Source organism: Ambystoma mexicanum, chromosome 12 (genome assembly GCF_040938575.1).
Source record: "Ambystoma mexicanum isolate Mex_15411 chromosome 12, UKY_AmexF1_1, whole genome shotgun sequence".
Taxonomy (NCBI): domain Eukaryota; kingdom Metazoa; phylum Chordata; class Amphibia; order Caudata; family Ambystomatidae; genus Ambystoma; species Ambystoma mexicanum.
The window spans coordinates 54961132-54980695 of record NC_090936.1 but is presented as its reverse complement, the minus strand read 5'-3'; the positions used below and the strand labels follow the sequence as shown (position 1 = coordinate 54980695).

Genomic DNA, 19564 nt, shown 5'->3' with positions numbered 1-19564 from the left:
ACATCACTTTCTCTGCTCGTATCCCTGTACATATCTCCGCTCACCCAATTTTATTCTGTATATATTGCTTTCTGAAAATTGCCTGTATTATCTGTATATACTGTTCTTTTATGCTACGCCTGTAAATAAGCACCTTTTGTATATACCCTCCTTTAATTGTCTTTACGTAAATTATATACATTTTTGTGTAACGAAGCTTTGCATATACTTTTAACTGCTGCGCCCTGTTACTCCCGGGTATGATGCGCATTATAAATAATAACAAACAAATATATAGATAGGTAGATGGTTCAATCCAAGGCACCATCTGAGAAGGGATCTGGGAAGTGATCCCTGTCCCTCTCATCTCCTGTGGGGTCTCCTCCCTAACGCAAGTGTCCGTATCCCCAAGTTAGGGCTACTGATTGGCAACCCCTACTGTCTAGTTTATCTGTATTGGTTTTGCGAGTTGCGCTTGGCCGGCAAGCTATCTATTGTCAGTAATAAGTATCATGATATCGTCCACTAGTAACACAGTTAAGCAATCCCGTGAGTTCATCAAATAGTAACACAGTTTATCATAAGTATGGTTTATTCGAAGTCAGACGGCAATGCCCGCTTGCAGCCAATGCCTGCTTGCAGCCGACACTGTTGCCGACTCACTCAGCAGGGAGCTGCGCTCTTGCCGCAAGTGGGAGCTTCAGTAGGATCAAGTGGATAGTGGATCTCCTATTCCGACAATGGGGCAGTCCCCAGATCGACCTGTTCGCGACGGCGGCGAACACCAAGTGCCGGAGGTTTGCCAGCAGGTTTCCCCAGCCGGGGAGCATGGGCGATGCATTCTCCTTCCCCTGGGACGGCCTGTTCCTGTACACGTTCCCGCCGTTGCTTCTGTGACTCGTCAGTCAACTCAGACGGTCCCGGTGCAGGATGATCCTCGTCGCACCGGGTTGGCCGAGGCAGTTATGGTTCCCGAACCTTCTGGACTTGTCAGCCGCACCCCCCCCTCATCACTCCCCCTGTCAAACTGCCGACGGATGCGGATCTTCTCTCCAGGGAAGATGGCTCCATCCTACATCAAGACCCGGGATCGCTGAACCTGCAGGCCTGGCTCTTGCAGCACTAGAGTTCGGAGGCTACGATATCCCGGCGGACTGCAAGGAGGTACTTGCAAAGGCCAGGGCGTTCTCGACTCTTAAGTGCTATGGACATAAGTGGAAGAGGTTTTCTGTCCAGTGTCGTGCACAGAAGATCAACCCTCTACGGATTACGGGCCCTCAAGTGCTGTGTTACTTGCTGTCGCTGGCCAAGGCGGGGCTGGCACATGCCTCCATCAAGATCCACCTGGCGGCTATCTCCCGCTACACCAGAACTCCATGGCGGTCGTCGCTGTGGTCTCACCGCCTGGTGAAGGAGTTCATGAAAGGACTGTTCCGCTCGTTCCCGCCGGTGAAGGCTCCGGCCCCGGCGTGGGAGCTCAACGTGGTGCTGACCAGGCTCATGGGTCCCCCATTCGAGCCCTTGCACTTGGCACCGCTGTAGTTCCTATCGTGGAAGACAGCGTTTCTTGTGGCCATCACCTCTGCACGACGAGTTGGAGAGATCCAGGCCCTCTCCTGGAAGCCTCCATACCTGACATTCCACGAGACGAGGGTAGTGCTGAAGATGCACCCCTCCTTCATGCCCAAGGTGCCGCCGGACTTCCATCTCAACGAGCCCTTGGTGTTACCTGTTTTCTTTTCGTCGCCGGCTGAGAGGACTTTGCACTCGCTGGATGTGGCTAGAGCGCTGAAGTTCTTCGTGGACCGCACGAAGAGTCTTCGGAAGACATCACAGGTGTTTGTGAACTTTGGACCTGTGAACCAAGGAAGGTCCTCTCCAAGGCTTCCATTTCCAGATGGCTCTCCGGCTGCATCATGCACTGTCACCGGTTGGCAAACTGACCGTTGCCCGGCCGTCCGAGAGCCCATTCAACCAGAGCGATTGCTGCTACCACGGCGTTCCTGTGTGGTGTGCCTCTGATGTACATCTGCAGGGCTGCTACATGGAGGTCGACACGCACCTTCACGAGATTCTACTGCGTCGACCGGGATTCCAGGGAGGAGTCCAGAGCCGGCCAGGCAGTGCTGTGCAACCGGTTCGCTTGAAGGTGAGCCTGGTGAGGAGGTAAGAGATGCTTAATGTTGAGTTGTTGAAATGCTTAATGTTGAGCCTTGCCACCTCCCGTGGTTGTGCATGTGTGTACTGCTATGTATTCTTGTATTCATGAGCATGTGAATCCATGCCAGACCCCATGCTGGAGAAGGAACAAGTTACTTACCTGTAACTGTTGTTCTCCAGCATGGGTCTGGCATGGATTCACATGTGAACCCTCCCGCCTACCCCTCTGCGGCTCTTCTCTTGGTCCTACCGCAATTTTATGTGCTGCCAAATCTGAAGATGGCTGCCCGAGGAGGGGCTTAGGCAGAGGGCAGTCATTGGCTGGGGCAGTTATTAGTAGAAAGACAGTTCAGAAACGAAACTGAAACTGATTCTTTTCTTTACCGAGGATTCCCAGCCTGACGACGGGGAATATTCATGAGCATGTGAATCCATGCCAGACCCATGCTGGAGAACAACAGTTATAGGTAAGTAACTTGTTCCTTATCTATCATATCTTAGACAGGCGTTGCATGTTAGAAAACGCTGATTGTCGTCTTAATCACTAACTCATCAGATATTATTGTAGGTTAATGTATATGTATTGGGTCTAATTCTACATGTTATTGAGACAAAGCTATGATTTTTTTTATTTCATTATTTTATGGATTTCTATGTCCAAAATAAACATTTTATTGATTGATTGCTATCACAATTCTGATAAGTGCTCAACGTTGATGTAAAAACTGTAAAAATAGCAGCTTTTATAAGCTTGGGGAGTGCCAGGGTCTAGTGTTGAAATTGTTTCAGTAATTTTTAAGCATACAAAGGCAAGAATCAAAAGAAACGTGTAATCCTTTGTATTCCATGTGCTACTTACAGGCTGTTCAGTGCCAGCAAGAGCGTTGTGCAACTATACTGCTGGAACATAATGCAGATACAAACCTTGAGGACATCAACGGCAACACCGCTCTCCATCTGTCTGCCCTCATCCCAGCTGTCGCGCTGGCCACGGAGCTACTAGAGCACGGAGCAGATGTAGAGGCCAAAAATAAGGTAGGCTTGTGGTTAATGTCAATCTTTTTATGCAAAAATGATATATCTTTAGACAATGATGATGTCAACCGTTATTACATTTGTTGCTCACATACAATAGTATTTACAGTTAACGGTGTGTCTGTGTGAATATCCGTGAATATAAATGTGAAAGTTCTCAAATTTTGACACACAACTGAACCAACCAAGATCCAAACACTTATCCCAAATTTGGCTAAGTTTGACAAACTTTTTCATGCCTGAAAATCATTGCTGAAACAAACATTTATCTTTCATTGTGACTTCAATAGAGCCTCAAGAATCATGCTTTCAGGTCACATTGTTGTAATTGGTACACTTTAGTGCTTGAGATTTTTGGCACACAGAAAGCCTTTATCCTGAAAATTGGACGAACCAAACTCGAGATTGTCACTAAAGAGCATAAAATGATCGTAATCTCCATAAATGCACTTTAGGGCAGAGGGAGAAAACAAAATAAAAAAATATTCTGCGAAATGTACTGATGATCCACCTCACCCAATTTTCAGTGGGCAGGAAATACACCACAAAATGAAAAATATACTGTGCATATAGAGACACTCGCATGCACACACCTCACTAACTCAAGGCAATAAACTCTGAACAACATGCACAGAATATATTTCCGAACAATAGTTATACTCAACAGACACTTAATGGAAGCCCAGCTATGATCTAAACCATACATTCAGAATAACACACCCATAATAAAGTGCAGAACAATATTCATACACTATAGACCCTGCATAGAAGCCCACACCCTGACCAACAACAATACAATATACTCAAAAGAATATAAATTTACATTTCTGCATAAAAGAAATACACAACAAGCACTGTATACATAATACAATTGAGCACATTAGCTATACACAAAAAAGAGGCAGTGAATGGAGAAAAAACATGCTTTAAAAAAGTGTGGTTAAGGATTCCAAGATGGCCGCCGGGGTGCTGATCCGCGTCTAAACCGCGCTCTCCCCGGGCCGCCAAAATAAGCACTTAAAAGCAGCGGAACGTGAAAATCCACCGAGCGGATCACCTCCCCCTCAGCCCCTGAAGCCCCTGATTCGAAAACTGGTCCGGAACGGAGCAGGGGAAGCCGGGGAACCGGCGGCGACCGCCCATCCCCATCGAGAAACCACGCCAGCCGAGCCGGCAGCAGCATTGGTGACGAGCCGTGGCCTCGCTGCACACGCAAGCGAGGAGGAGGAGGCGCTGCGGCAGGGACGGGCACCCTCCCCCAGGCGGGTCGCCGGGGCTCTCTCCCACCGGGGACAGAAACAGAACGAGGCGGCTGCAGAGGACCGTGGAGCGGGCGCATAGGCCCCTCCCCCAATCCCGGGGGAGCCACCAGGTACCGGGCACGCAAGCGGCATATGTGGAGGCATCCACATCCAGCGGGGGAAGTGCGCACTCGGCGCTGAGGGAAGACGGGAGCCTCCCGCTTGGTGCGGGCGCAGAGGAGGCCGGAGAAGGGAATGCTGGTGGGGAACTTCCCTGAAGGCGAACGCAGCGGCTGAGGGAATGAGGCCCGGCAACTCCTCGGTGCCAGCCGGAGATCAACAGCCTCGCAAAGCAAGGGGCGCCGAGCCGGTAACCCGCAGAAGAGCATAGGGCAACAATATCTCCCCATAGAAGACACCCGGCACCGGACACTCGGAGCGCGGGCCCGCTAACAATACGTGAGGCGGCATAAGGGATACGGCGCCCAAAGAGTGTGGAGCAGCAGACACATACGCAGCCACCGGGGACAGCGCGCACACAGCGCTGAAAGAAGGTGGAGGCCCACCCCAGAGGCCTGAGAGGTGTGCGCCGGTTGGAGAGAGTCCTTGGGGGGGAGGTAGACCTTGGGGTCTGAGGTCTCCCTCTGAACCCCACAGCACACATACGGAACAGCAACCGACTCACAAGAAGGGGTGCAGAATTGGTGGCCCGCGGAGGGGCCTGGAGGAACGAACCCGTCGGCAGTAAGAAAGGTGCTAAAGCGGATAAGGCCTAGAGACTGGGGGGGACACAACAACAGGGAGGAGAGAGACCCAACCAAATCTGTGAGTCCTGCAAGGAACCCCTTGGCTGTCGCGACAGGAACGAAGGGAGTAACACACATAAGGGTAAGGCCTCTCTAAGCAGGCCCCACCAGACGCTAATTCCACCGGCGGGAGAGATCGAGAATCACCTGCAGCACAGCAGAGTGAGGGCCTCCGAGGGAACATATTACAGTTTGCAGGGGCAACTCAGGAGCCCACGCTTGCCCAGGCAAGCTAACGGAACATGTCAAGGGCAAAATACAAGAACATTGCCTCCCAACAGACCCCACAGTCCGCAAGGCAAGAAGCTAACATATTACAATTATTGTCAACGGACTCTACGCCACAAGCTAAAGGGAAGCCGCAGGACAATCAACAAGGCGAAGCCATGTCGCAGACGAACCCACACCACCCACCTTCAAAGGATGACGTGCAAGCATGGTTCCAGGATCTGCAAGAAAAATTCATGTCGACAGTTCAGGAACAATTCACGACGATGAAAAACGACATGAAACGGGCGGTTCAGGACCTCAGGGTGGATGTGGCGAAATTGGAGGAGAGAACAGACATATTGGAGAGAACGGTCCAGGGAGTGGAAGAGGAAACGCAGCAGGCAAGCGAAACTCAGGAACACCTGGTGAGACTTACCCATAACCTGGAGATACAATGCGAGGACTTGGAGAACCGCTCCAGGCGATCCAACATCCGCATCAAAAATATGGCAGAATCAGTGCTGGACAAAGATCTAAAGAATGCGGTGACGGAGGTGTTTAGAGACATTCTGGATGCCCCGGATACAGACATAATCGGAGTGGACAGGGTCCACAGGGTAGGACCAAAAAGAACCGGAGCACCGGGGGAAAGACCACGAGACGTCTTGGTGGCACTATCCTCATACCCACAAAAAGAGCAGATACTGAGGAAGTCCAGAGAAATCGATCACATCAGGATGAATGGACAAGAAATTCTACTATACCAGGACCTGGCCCAGATCACACTGCAAAAAAGAAGAGTGATGGCCCCACTCGTCAAGGCTCTGGTGGCAAAGGAAATCCGATACAAGTGGACCTTCCCATTTGGGCTGATCTTCACTTGGGAGGGGAACAGCGAAGAGTAACCTCCTAGGAAGAGGGCTTCAACATAATGGGGACGAGGGGGAGGAAGCGGAACAAGCAAGGTCTATTGGGGAGCAAAGGAGAAGACCTAAAGGATGGGAAACGATCAAACAAAAAAGGCCAAACACGGGAAGAGAAGGCCTTAGGAAAATGTTGTGATCGGAGACAGAGAAGAGGTATGCCGGGGACCCCCACGAGGCACCCACGGAAGACAACAGCGAGGGGGGAAGGTGAGAATAAGGACCGCTACATAAGAGGCAGAGTCGGCGACCCGGGACGGGCCACCATGCTTGGAATCCGGTAAGAACAATCGTTAATGTGGGGTTTAGGATCCCCCACAAAAATTTCCCCCGAGAGGATGAAGGGCAGGGAGCACTGGGCGCAACGCCCTCGCTACACTAGGGAACCTCGCCCTGCTCGGGGGCATCTTGTTTGGTTTATGGTTAATTGTTGGGGGGGGGGGAGTTCAGGGGAAAGGGACAAGGAGAAGGGGGACACAAAATCAGCATAGTGGCAAAGATAGGGACGCCAAGCATAATGAACATATGCCTTACTGAATGGGGAAAATCCGCATAGTAACTTATAACATAAGGGGGATGAACCACCCCACGAAAAGGGTAAAGTTGGAGAAAATTCTCAAAAGGGAAGGGGCGGACCTCCTGCTCCTACAGGAAACCCACATAAGAACAAAGACAAACAGAAAATCCGTATAAGGGGATATAAAATTTGGGCCCAGGCCAACGCGACTGAAAAAAGATCGGGGGTCCTTATAGCAGGGAGGGATGGAAGTGACGCTAAACTGGAGGACACCATGGTAGATAAGGAGGGAAGGTTTGTGTTTGCTAATGTGGTATTGGAGGGGCAGCGGCTCACTCTCGCGTCAGTATACGTGCCCAATGTGGGACAGGATGGTTTTCTGAGAGACACTCTGGGAAAACTTGAATCCTTCGCAAGGGGGGAGGTGATCCTGGGGGGCGACCTGAATATGGCATGGGACCCACAACTGGACAGGAGCACGGGTTGTGCACACGGTCACGGGGCACCGTCGAAACGCCTCAAACAGCTGGACCAACTTGCCCTGAATGATGTGTGGAGGGAATTGAAGGGGGAGCAAAGAGGGTTTACATTCTTTTCACATGTACATAACACTATGTCAAGAATTGACTATTTTTGGGTTTCAGTTGGGCTTATGGGCAAGATCCAGGGGCTGGAAAAGGGGGCAATTGCACTTTCAGACCATGCACCCCTGTGGCTTGAGGTGAAACTCCCGGGGAAACCTCAAGGGCTGTGGAAATGGAGGTTACCGGAGGACATTATCCGGGATCCGGTTACGGGGGAATCCATAAGGGAAATGATTGAAGAATACTTCACTCAGAATGACACGGGGGAGGTCTCTATGAGCACGGTCTGGGAGGCATTTAAAGCGCTGATTCGCGGGAAGATAATGGCACTGAAATTCACAAAGGAGAAGCAGAGGGCTATGTGGGAAAAGGAACTGGAAAGATCAATAACAGAACTACAAGGGAAAATCGTGGCACAGCCCTCTAGAGACCTGAAGAAGACGCTTAGACATACCCAAGGTCAACTTGAGGTGCTACGCACAAAAGGTGCGTAAAGGAGCCTACTTTACCTAAGACAAAGGTACTACATAAAAGCAAACAAAGCAGATAGGTTGCTAGCGAGACAACTCCACGAAAAACAGAAAGACACCACGATCAAATGCATCACAGCCACGACAGGGGAACTTCACATGCGCACACAAGACATAGAGGAAGTGTTCAGAGAATACTATCAGGATCTCTATTCCACTGACCACCCACAGGCAGACGCACAGGACACATATCTGAAATCCCTCACCTTCCCACAAATCTCAGAAGCAGACAGGCAGACCTTGGAGGACCCAATTAAAGAAGAGGAAGTCAAAAAAGCAATAAATAACCTCCCAATGAATAAAGCCCCAGGCCCGGATGGCTTCACGGCCCCCTTTTATAAAAAATATGCGGATCTTCTGATTCCAGTCCTGACCAAGCTCCTAAACTCATTTAAAGATAGTGGCACAGTGACCCCCACAATGAACGAGGCGAAGGTCCTAGTATTTCACAAACCAGGGAAGGACCCTATATATCCGGCTTCATATAGACCTATCTCCCTTATAAACATTGATGCAAAAATGTACACGAAAACTTTAGCCACCAGGCTCTCCCCTCTACTCCCGAAGCTAATACATCTGGACCAGTCGGGCTTTATCCCAGGAAGACAAACTCACGACAATCTGAGAAGGATAATTCATTTGGTTGAAAAAATTGGTATAAAGCAGACCCCGGCTATTCTACTCGCAGTAGATGCGGAAAAAGCCTTTGATCGGGTGGAGTGGTCCTTGCTCTTTAAGGCACTCCACTCCATGGGATTTGGGGAGAACTTCATTGCAAGAATAAGAGCGAACTATATCGCCCCAACTTGCAGAGTGGCCGTTAATGGGGAGGTAACGGAAACGGTACACACAGCCCGTGGAACAAAGCAGGGATGCCCGCTCTCCCCGTTGTTATACGCTATCTTTCTAGAACCCCTACTTCTGAAATTAAGAGAAGCTACACATATTAAAGGGATAGACATGGCAGGCATACAACACAAGGTATCCGCATATGCAGATGATATGCTGCTTGCATTAGAAGAATCGGGCCGAACATTGGCGGCAGCTGTGGGGGAGCTAGAAGTATTTGGGACCATCTCAGGCTTAAAAATTAATAGTAATAAATCGGAAATTCTAATTTTGGCGGGAGACAGGGGGGAGATTGTCAGAGAAGCTAAGGCACTAAATCTCAAGATAGCAGAGGATGGCATCAAATATCTGGGAATTACACTTATACACAGGGTGGAACAGCTTTATGGTAAAAACTTCCCGCAGCTCCTCATGAGCATTCGTAGGGATATGGAGAGATGGAACCCTTTGCTGATATCGTGGTGGGGCAGGATCCAAGCGGTAAAGATGACCATCCTACCAAAACGTCTCTATTATTTCCAGGCCCTCCCGGTAGGGGTACCCAGATTATTCTTTAAAACACTGTCCCGGGTAATCTCAGCCTTTGTGTGGAAGGGGAAAACGCCAAGACTGGCTAGAGCGGTCATGTCCTCACCAACCAGGGAGGGGGGCCTGGCGCTCCCTCACTTCCAAAAATACTATCAAGCGGCACAGTTAAAGGTACTACGGGAGTGGCTAGGCGATGATCCTCAACAGATTTTGGCAGCACAGGACAGAGCAGTGGCAAGAACCCCATTAGTGGAACTACTCTGGAAACAGAAACAGCACAGACACCCCAACATAGGGATAAGCGAAATAATGAAAACAACGATGGAGGCGTGGGACATGCAAACTCGAAGAGGCATAATGACCACCACGCTAGGCCCATTCACCCCCATTTGTAGAACCCCACAGTTCCCTCATGGAGCAGGGGGCATACGATTGTTGGGAGGAGGAAGGAATAACGAAAATTGGGGAAATGTTCATCAACAATGAAATTAGGTCATATGAATCCTGCCTCCCACTCGCAGCACGCTCCACTCGGGAGAAATACAGACACGAACAACTCAAACATTGGTTGAGATCCCCGGACATAACGAAGGCAGCAACGAGAACTCTCACCCCATTTGAGAAATATGTTACGACGAGCTCAGGGGCAAAGAAATGGGTTTCTACTTTATATTCCTTTATGAATACACAGGATGAAGAAATTAAGTGGTCATATATGATTAAATGGAACATCACTCTGGGGTGGGAACCAACAAGGAAACAATGGGAGGATCTCTGGACTCTAATTCCAAAAATGACCAGATCTGCTCAAACAAGAAAAATGTGGATAAAAATAGTTACACAGTGGCACTACACCCCAGAGAGACTCCACACTATGTTCCCAAAAACATCAAGCTTATGCTGGAGGGAATGCGGAGAGGTGGGAACCTGGAAACACATCTGGTGGACTTGCAAAGGAATAAGGCCTTTCTGGGAAGAAGTTAAGTGAGAAATGGGCAAAATATTTCCAGATGTGGGACAATTAGGAGAGGGTGTCTGGGTGTGTGGAATAAGAGATGACATGGCAAGAAGATATAATAAATCACAATGGAGAAGTCTGATGGGTCTCCTTAGAGCGGCATGGACAACAATTGCCCATAGTTGGGGGAAAAAAAAGACACCCCGCTGATTTTCGCATGGCTCCAAAGAGTTTGGGCCCAGATGGCAATGGAAAAAATCACACACACAATCCAGGGAACGAGAGACAGGTTTGCAAAGGAATGGGGCGGAGTCCTGGAGTACCTCCAATCAGACTATATGGAACAGTGGTGCCCACACAACATCAAGATCTCAGATCTTTAATGCATAATGTAATCCCTGTACTAAAGCACACGTGTCCCCAGGGAGGGAGGGGGGTCAGTTGAGGGGGGGATGTTGAAGTTATGTTGCTCAATTGTTGTTTATCGAAAATATAAAGACAATAAAAAAAAAAAAAGTGTGGTTAAGATAATTTGTTAACCTTCCAGCCATCACCTTTTGGTTTTGCTTATGTCACCCCAATTGGGACGGGTATGCCCAGACATGGGCCCGAGCCTGCTGGGGTTTGAGTCCCAAGCTACTTCTCACTGATGATGCCAGATGAGGCCAAAACATGTCTGGGGATACTTGTGGTCTTCTGCAATAGGCATGTGACCTAGCATTTCTGGCAGGACTGCCCCTTTTGGGATGGGACCAAGTCTGATTTGCATATGGGTTTTCCCCTTCTGTAGTGGCTTGGCAGGCTGAAAAGCGATGGTCTGGAGGGTCGCCCAGAGCTCTTCCTGTGGTTAAGATTAATTCTAAACCTTCCAGCCATCACCTTTTGATTTTGTACTAAGGGGCACTTTACAAGTTGGACCTCAATGGTGGCAGAAGAGCTGGTATGGGTAGGGAGAGTGTGTAGGTAACTCCATTCTTCTACTGAGCCTTGAAATCTTGCCTCTTTCAGACAAAACTGACTCCACTGGACACTGCTTGCCATTTTGGATCATCCATGCCAAGAGCCCTCCTAAGTGGTGATTGTTGCACTCTAAAAATCCTACAAAATGCAAATGGTAATGACGAGCTATAACACTGTAAGGGAGAGGGAGCAAATAGTAGCTATAGGGTGTGCTTCCTCCGATATCCCAAGCGATGTCGGCATGTGCTGTGCATGGAGTTGCATTAGGAAGAGCAACAAAGTTAACCATCTGCAGAGAAGTAATAAAAACGCAGATTTATTCGCCAGCAAGTTTACCTGTAACACTTGCAATCAAAGTTAATGAGACACCTGGTACATCACTATGTTGCTGGATTTCCCCTTTGTTTAGCTTTCTCTGTCGTTGACCAGCTAAATCCAAAGAACAGGATGAATGTCCAAATGGCATGTTGTGATGAGGGCCACAAATGCCTACACAACATGAGTTTGGGCAGGTTTGGAGAAATGGTCAAATCATTGACTTAGATTCATCCATTTGTGAATGCCATCCACTCATTTGTTACTTATTGGCTATATCAAATATCGCCTAGCAGTGCCCATTAGCCAAAACCATTATGTGATACCAAAAAGGATTTCAAAAGCAGTAAAGGAGAAAATAATTCTCTTCAATGCACTTGCTATTGTTTAGAACATGACAAAACATCCAGACACTGGAAGTCTGGAGAGTGTTAAATTGAATGATTTCAGGGGTGAAATTGTTTCAAATGACCTGTCTGAAATATGTGGCTCCCTCCCACTTAATGTGTTTATTGAGGTGATTCAATAGAACACTTGTTTGCAGCAAGTTTCATTATGTTTGAGGATATTGTAAAAAAAACAGTGCATTGCACAAAATGTGTTTTTCATTTTTGTGCTTTTCCAATCTTTTTGTGAGTCAGCAAACATATATTGTTTACATTTGTTGCTCTTTGCAGAAGTGGTATGTTATGTTATTTTGCATTTATATAGCGCCTTATATACCATTGGTATGGTCTGAAGGCGCTGGTAGGTTGAACGCCCTTGGGAACCGAAGTTCATATCAGTAGAGAGAGTAGAGAGAGACAAAAGGTGCGTGTGAGCACCGGGTAAGTGTACAGCTCGTGCGGTGACAGTGTTAATAGCTGCTTTCTAGCGGTAGGTGTGGTGGATGAGAGGTCAGGAGTATGTGTTCGTTCTGGCAGGATTTATCCAGATCGGATGTGGCTGCGTTAGGCCTGAGGAGAACGCTTCGCTGGGGGGTGTGTAACCAGCAGTGATTACTTAGAATGATGTGGAGTGAGCGGCGAATGTTGATATGAGAACAGTTATACCGAATGGTGTCCTAGTATCTCTGTGTTCTAGTTGAGTGGTGATGTAAAGAGAGAGTAAGCGTGTTGGTGAGATATGATGGGTTACATGCCCTATCAGAGACTTCTAAATTCACAGAGAGGTTATTCGCAGGGAGGCTATTGGGCACACTTCTATATTCAACTTTTCACAGAGAGGCTATTGGGCACACTTCTAAATTCACAGAGCGGCTACTGGGCGCACTTCTAAATTCAGCGGGGCTGTTGGGCACATTTCTAGAATCACAGAGAGGCTATTGGGCGCACTTCTAAATTCAACTTTTTAAATGTACTTCAAAATTCAACTTTTCACAGAGAGGCTATTGGGCATACTTCTTAATTCACAGAGAGGCTATTGGCCACACTTCTAAATTCACAGAGAGGCTATTGGGCGCACTTCTAAATTCAACTTTTTAAATGTACTTCAAATTCAGCTTTTCACAGGGAGGCTATTGGGCACACTTCTAAATTCACAGAGCAGCTACTGGGCACACTTCTAAATTCAGCGGGGCTGTTGGGCACATTTCTAGAATCACAGGGAGGCTATTGTGCACATTTCTAAATTCAGCTTCTAAATGCACACTTCTAGAATCACAGAGAGGCTATTGGGCGCACTTCTAAATTCATCTTTCTAAAAGTACTTCTAAATGCAAATTCTAAATGCACTTCTAAATTCAACTTTCCACAGAGAGACTATTGGGCACACTTCTAAATGCAACTTCTAATGCACTTCTAAATGCAACTTCTAAATTCAACTTTTCGCAGAGAGGCTATTGGGTACACTTCTAAATTCGTTTTTCACAGAGAGGCTATTGGGTACACTTCTAAATTCACTTTTCACATACAGGCTATTGGGTACACTTCTAAATTCACTTTTCACAGAGGGGCTATTGGGCACACTTCTAAATGCAACTTCTAAATGTACTTCAAAATTCAACTTTTCACATAGAGGCTATTGGGCACACTTCTAAATTCATCTTTTCACAGAGAGGCTATTGGGTGCACTTCTAAATGCAACTTCTAAATGCACTTCTAAGTTCAACTTTTCACAGAGAGGCTATTGGGTACACTTCTAAATTCACTTTTCACAGAGGGGCTATTGGGTACACTTCTAAATGCAACTTCTAAGTTCAACTTTTCACAGAGAGGCTATTGGGCACACTTCTAAATTCACTTTTCACAGAGAGGCTATTGGGCACACTTCTAAATTCACTTTTCACAGAGAGGCTATTGAGTACACTTCTAAATACAACTATCACAGGAGGCTATTAGAGATTCCATCTAAGTGTGGCATATGCTAATAATCACATTTCTGCCTAGATTTGGCGCAGGCTAATCTGTGTGGTTCTCTTGGTGTTATGGTACTGGTTAACATTAGACTGCAGGCCATTGAAAGGTAGGTTAGAGTGGCAGGAGATTTCTGGAGTAGAGTAATTGCTCTACCCCCCCCCCCCCACTCATGCCAGCACTTAGTTTTGTCGGTGTCTGGTGGCTTCCTTGGCTTCCCCTGCTGACACCTGCAGACACATCTCGGAGCCGCCAATGTAGGAGCCGCCCTTGGCCTTGGGCCCTTAGCCGCAGGGGCTGCCCTGGGAGGACCAGTGATGAAGTGTAGGTGGACCAATGAGAGCGGATCTGGGCGGGTCGGGAGGGGGGAGGGAAGGGAGAAACAGGAAGAGGGTGCACGGTGGGATCGGGCTGCAGGGGAGCCTCCAAGATTTCAAATTCAAGCCGCTGGAGGGGGCTTGCTACTGACCACGGTCCACTGTAAATGGGCTGTGGAAGCCAGGAAGAGGCTGCGGGGAGGAAGGGGACGCAAGGGCCTGCTCCTGGGCACGGGCCCACGAACACATGGGCAAAATTGAACAAAAAGGTGCTTTCTGGGCCACACACTCACCGCGCTCCTCGGATGGCAAATGGAGATTGCTTGTTATAAAATTAAAAAAGATGCATGTGGGTGCCCCATAAATCATGCGGACATAGCTTCCTTGTGCTTAACTTTAGAAAGGGATATATGGCATCCATGTCCTTTTACATTATTTATTACTACTGTTGCTCCTGATGTGATTGGACAGTGAGAAAATAGGTTATTTTTTTTCTTGATCGACATAAAAATGTATAATGCACAAAACATAACGTAATGGTTAGTAAGTACTTCAACTAGGTGTAGTTGGAATGCGATTCAAAGAAGAAGCTAGCGACCTAATGATTGAACCTGGCTTAACAGCAGTTGGATTAGGAAAAGACCGAGATTTTCAAATCTTTCCAAACAGCTTCAAAAGAGTTCAGAGAACCCCAGCCAGGCATAAGCTTCGCCGACCGTGGGAGGGAAGGAGGGACCGACCTCGACGTATGGCAACTGGTGGAAGAAACGGGGTGCAGGAGGGAGAGGCCCGGAGCAAGAAGCAGGGCAAGCAAAAAAACGCAAATTAAAACACTGCACGCCGCTGGAGCACATTATAAAGCGAGCTCACACGCATCATAACAGTATTTGGCACCCATTAAAGACGCCAGGGTCCTACAGAGCAACATATCCTGCCCACACTGCTGAGGGGAGCCCTCTCGCGAGCTACCCTACAACCATCGAGTTGATTACCCTGCAACCCAGCAGCAGAGGTGATCCCAACACAGGTCGAGCTTACTCAACGAACTGCCCATAAGTGTAACTCACTTAGTAGAGCGATTTGAAACTCCCGGAGAAGAGCAGGCGGGACAAACTACTGGCGGGATCCGCAACCCATACAAAGCCCCATAGTAGGGAGGCGCAAGGAACTACCTGAGCAATACAGCAAATTTTATAAACACATTAGTAGCAAGCCCGGCTGGCTCCTGCCCTCCCCTCCTCCCACTCAAATATGTCCAAACAAGCTACTAAATCAAAGGGAGGAGCATCGCGGGACATCAAAACGATGTTGCAGGCGGCAGAGACACAAAAACGGGGCCAGATCCAAGCCACCGCCCAGGTACACCTCTCCCCAACGGAAGATCTGGTTGACACAACGGACCCGCCAATCCGGAAATCTGACCTCCTGGCACTGCTTCAAGAACTGAAAAAAGACATTAAAGAAAGCGTCGCGGACTTGGCTAAATCTATAACTGATCTCAACAAGGGGGTCATGGCAGCTGAACGAAGGATAGATGAGGTGGAAACCACGATGGCCGAACGGGGGCAAGAACAGGAAGAATTAACTAAAAGAGTGCAAGAGCTTGAACAGCAAATGGAACGGGTTCAAAATAGGCAAGAAGACGCCGAAAATAGGTCCAGAAGGAATCACCTTCGGATCCAAGGGGTCCCAAAATCCGTGACAGACCCTGAACTACAACAATATGTAACAGACCTATTCCAACATATTCCAAGTACTGGAGAGAAGAACATAGTTCTAGACCGTACAAACAGGGTCTACTCGACGTACCAACTTAACAAAAACCTGACCCCGGATGTCCTTACAAGGGTACACCTATTTCAGGTAAAAGAAGACATCATGCGCGCCGCAAGGAGGAAAGAACCCATCCACTTCAGATATCCAAATATACCAGGACCTGGCGCAGGCAACTCTCCTCAAAAGAAAGCAGCTGAGGGTGGTGACAAAATAGCTGCGGGCTAAAGGAGTTAGCTACCGTTGGGCATACCCTGCTGGACTTCGCTTTGAATGGGAAGGTCAGCGTTACACAATCACCAAGGAGAAAGAAATGGAAATCCTTATGGGGGACAAAGAGGACAGGCGAGAGGCCGGGGTGAATGGTTCCCCACCTAGAGATAAAGAGAATGGACTCACCTGAAAAGGAACAATGGAAGCCAGCACGCCCCCGCCCAAGGGGCCGCAATAAAGATATCAATGCCATAGACCCTACGTGAATGTGCGAGCTCAAGCCCCAAGTGTCGCACCTAAAAAACCAGATGCGGAGCTTCAACCTGAGATGGGCACCGACAAAATGGGGCGTAAATACAAAACGGAAGATAAAGACAGAGACCGAGAAAGACACGTCCAAGACCGGAAACATATACAAACCAAAACTAGGTGGGGGGGTTTGGAGGGAGGGGGGGATCCAGACCCCAGTTTCCCAGGGAAGTTTACACCTGGTGACTTGTTGTGGTAAACCCACCAAAGATGTTTGTAAAGGAAGTTGAAGTTTGAGAGGTAAGGGGTTTAAGGGAAAGTTTTCGTTCAAGGATGACAGTGATGCATTGTATTTAAAGAACACTCCAAAAAATGGAGAGATCCCTGGATCTTAAAAGAAGCAGGAGTGCAGGACATGAAAATGGCTGAATTAACATTTGTTACACTAAATGTCCAGGGGCTCAACTTCCCAATTAAACGCAAATCGATGCTGGCTAGATTGAGAGATAAGCACGCCTCAGTGATTTGGATGCAGGAGACACATCTACTCAAGGAAGATGAACACAGACTGAGGCATAGAGCGTTCCCCACACAATTTTTTCGCCACTAGTGGAACCAAAAAACGAGGAGTGGGCATCCTAATAGCCAAAGGGATCATCTTTGAAAAACAATTTCTGAAGAGGGACCCTGAGGGCCGCTACTTGTTGGTGGGAGGGAAATTGATGAAGCAGCAAGTAACATTGGTATCAATCTATGCCCCTAATGAAGGACAAGATTGCTTCTTAATGGAGATCCTCCCGATCATTGTGCAATGGGGCAGGGGACAGATATTAATGGGGGAGATTTTAACGGGGTGATGGATGCTGAGATGGACAAAACTCTCCCTGCCGCCTCCCATGATCACACATTCAGACAGGCCTTAGCTAAGTTCCTCAGGGAATTAAACCTGATTGAAACATGGCGCTTCTTTAATCCACAAGAAAAGGCTTACACTCATTACTCCGCAGTACACAGAGGCCACTCCCGGATTGACATGGTGCTGATCTCGGACTCGCTGATCCCACAAGTTACGGGATTAGAGATTGGAGTGAGGTGCCTGTCGGACCATGCCTCAGTCCTCTTAAAGCTGGAACCTCTGAGCCCACAATATCTGCCCCGTACACCATGGCGCCTAAATGAAATAATTCTGAAAGACTTCGCCGTCAGAGCAGACATTGAACGAACCCTGAAGAATTATTTCCAGGAAAATGTCACCCCTGAGATTCACTGGGATACTATATGTGACGCAAGCAAAGCCATAGTAAGAGGGGAATTTATAGCACATACAACAAACCACATCAAAAGAAAAAGGGTGAGGCGAGATATGGAGACCCAAGTGGCAGAGGCCGAAGCGGAGTACAAAAATAAAGGCTTGCAGAGAGCATGGAGGGCATTGAAAAAAGCTAGAGCAGCCCTAGAAACCCACCTGGCGGACGAAGCTGCACTTCTCCTAGTACGAACCAAACAATTTTACTACACTAAAGGGGATAAAGCAAACCGATTCCTTGCGGCTAAATTGAAACAGCAGAAAAACCGGAACCACATAATCCAACTCCGAAATGTAGAAGGGGACCTAATATGGGGAGAGAAAGCAGTAGAGGAAGTGATCCACTCTTACTACACTAAAAACTTAAAAAGGGAGGACCTGGTGAGAGAAAAACAAACCTCATTCCTCAACCAAATGACCCTACCACAAATTAACGACTCAGATAGACAAATGTTAGAGGTCCCCATAACAGAAAAAGAAGTGGGAGAAGTAATAAAAGCACTGAAAACGAACAAAACCCCGGGCCCAGATGGGCTTAGTAACGCATATTATGAAACGTTCAGAACCACCCTGATAGGCCCTCTAATGAAACTGTTTAAATCCATCCGCGACACCGGTAGGATCTCTAGAGATATGAGCCAGGCGACCACAATATTACTACTAAAACTGGACAGAGACCCCAATGAATGTGCGAGTTACCGCCCCATTTCGTTATTAAACAGAGATGCAAAAATCTACTTGACGATCCTGGCCCGTGAACTAGCAGAGGTGCTGTCCGGGACAATCCACCCCGACCAAGCAGGCTTCATACAGGAGCAAAAAACACACACACGATAATATCCGCAGAGCTATAAATACAATCGAATGGGGCCGTGTGATGAGTCAGAGGGAACTTAGGCGCATCAGGGCCAATTGAACAGTGAAAAGCTATTAAATCCTTGTCCTTCCTCAGAGAGTGGACTGCATGGCTGATGTCATAAAGGGCTCGGAGGGAGGACCATCCTGTGTGACAGACAAGCAAATGCTTCAATGGGTGAAGGCGTGAGGTGCTTTGCTTTAATACTGGACTTCTGGTGCGGATGGTGTTTTGTTTTGGTTTGTTTTGAGCAGGAGACTGAAAAAGGGGAAGATGAAAGCGGCCCTACAGACGGGAGAAATAGTTTGAGTGGGCCTATTGTTCTGCCGTTCATAGTTAAGACGAGGTCTGCTCCCGTTGAGCACCTCGTGAAGTTCGCCATAGAAAATTACCGTTGTGGAGTGAGAAAGCGTGAAGCGTCTTATAATAGAAGCTACATATTACAGCCGATCTGAACAGCTGACCTCTGGGGCGGAGGAAGAGTGACAGCCTTAGGGGCGCTGAGACCAGAAGCTGAGCGGGCCCCCGATACCGTCGAGCGGTGATACGCCCATCGAGTCGAACGAACAGCTGAGACGGGAGGCAAGTTAAGGCGCAGTTGAAACTGACGTGCTGGAAAGAGATTTGACAAGTGAGCCGGAGCCGTGGCTCCTCGATCAGCTGGAAGCTGCGAGTGACTCTAGCCCCCACCGTTGCGGGGGTGGGGCTACCGAGTGAGCAGACGAGCAACAGAGAGCCCAGGAGAGCCAGAGAGCCGTCAGAAAGGTCTGCAGCACCCGCTGTAACAAGGTGCTACGAAATTGCCTGACGGCCCCCCAACAGAAGGAGGAGCAGCAGTGTTGTTCTTGCTGTCTAATAGTAAAGGTGAGAAGAAGCGAACTCGTAGTACTTGAGGGGATTT

At 48.2% G+C, this 19564-nt stretch overlaps 1 protein-coding gene across 4 annotated transcripts in view; it reads left to right on the top strand.

The window, feature by feature from the left end:
• Nucleotides 1–19564, top strand: part of ANKRD26 (ankyrin repeat domain containing 26) — a 915250-nt gene that overhangs the window by 56221 nt on the left and 839465 nt on the right. For all 4 annotated transcript variants that reach the window (XM_069627947.1, XM_069627948.1, XM_069627949.1 and 1 more), the window contains exon 3: nucleotides 3001–3174. In XM_069627947.1, the coding sequence (XP_069484048.1) occupies nucleotides 3001–3174 (174 nt within the window). The remainder of the gene's footprint in view (nucleotides 1–3000; nucleotides 3175–19564) is intronic.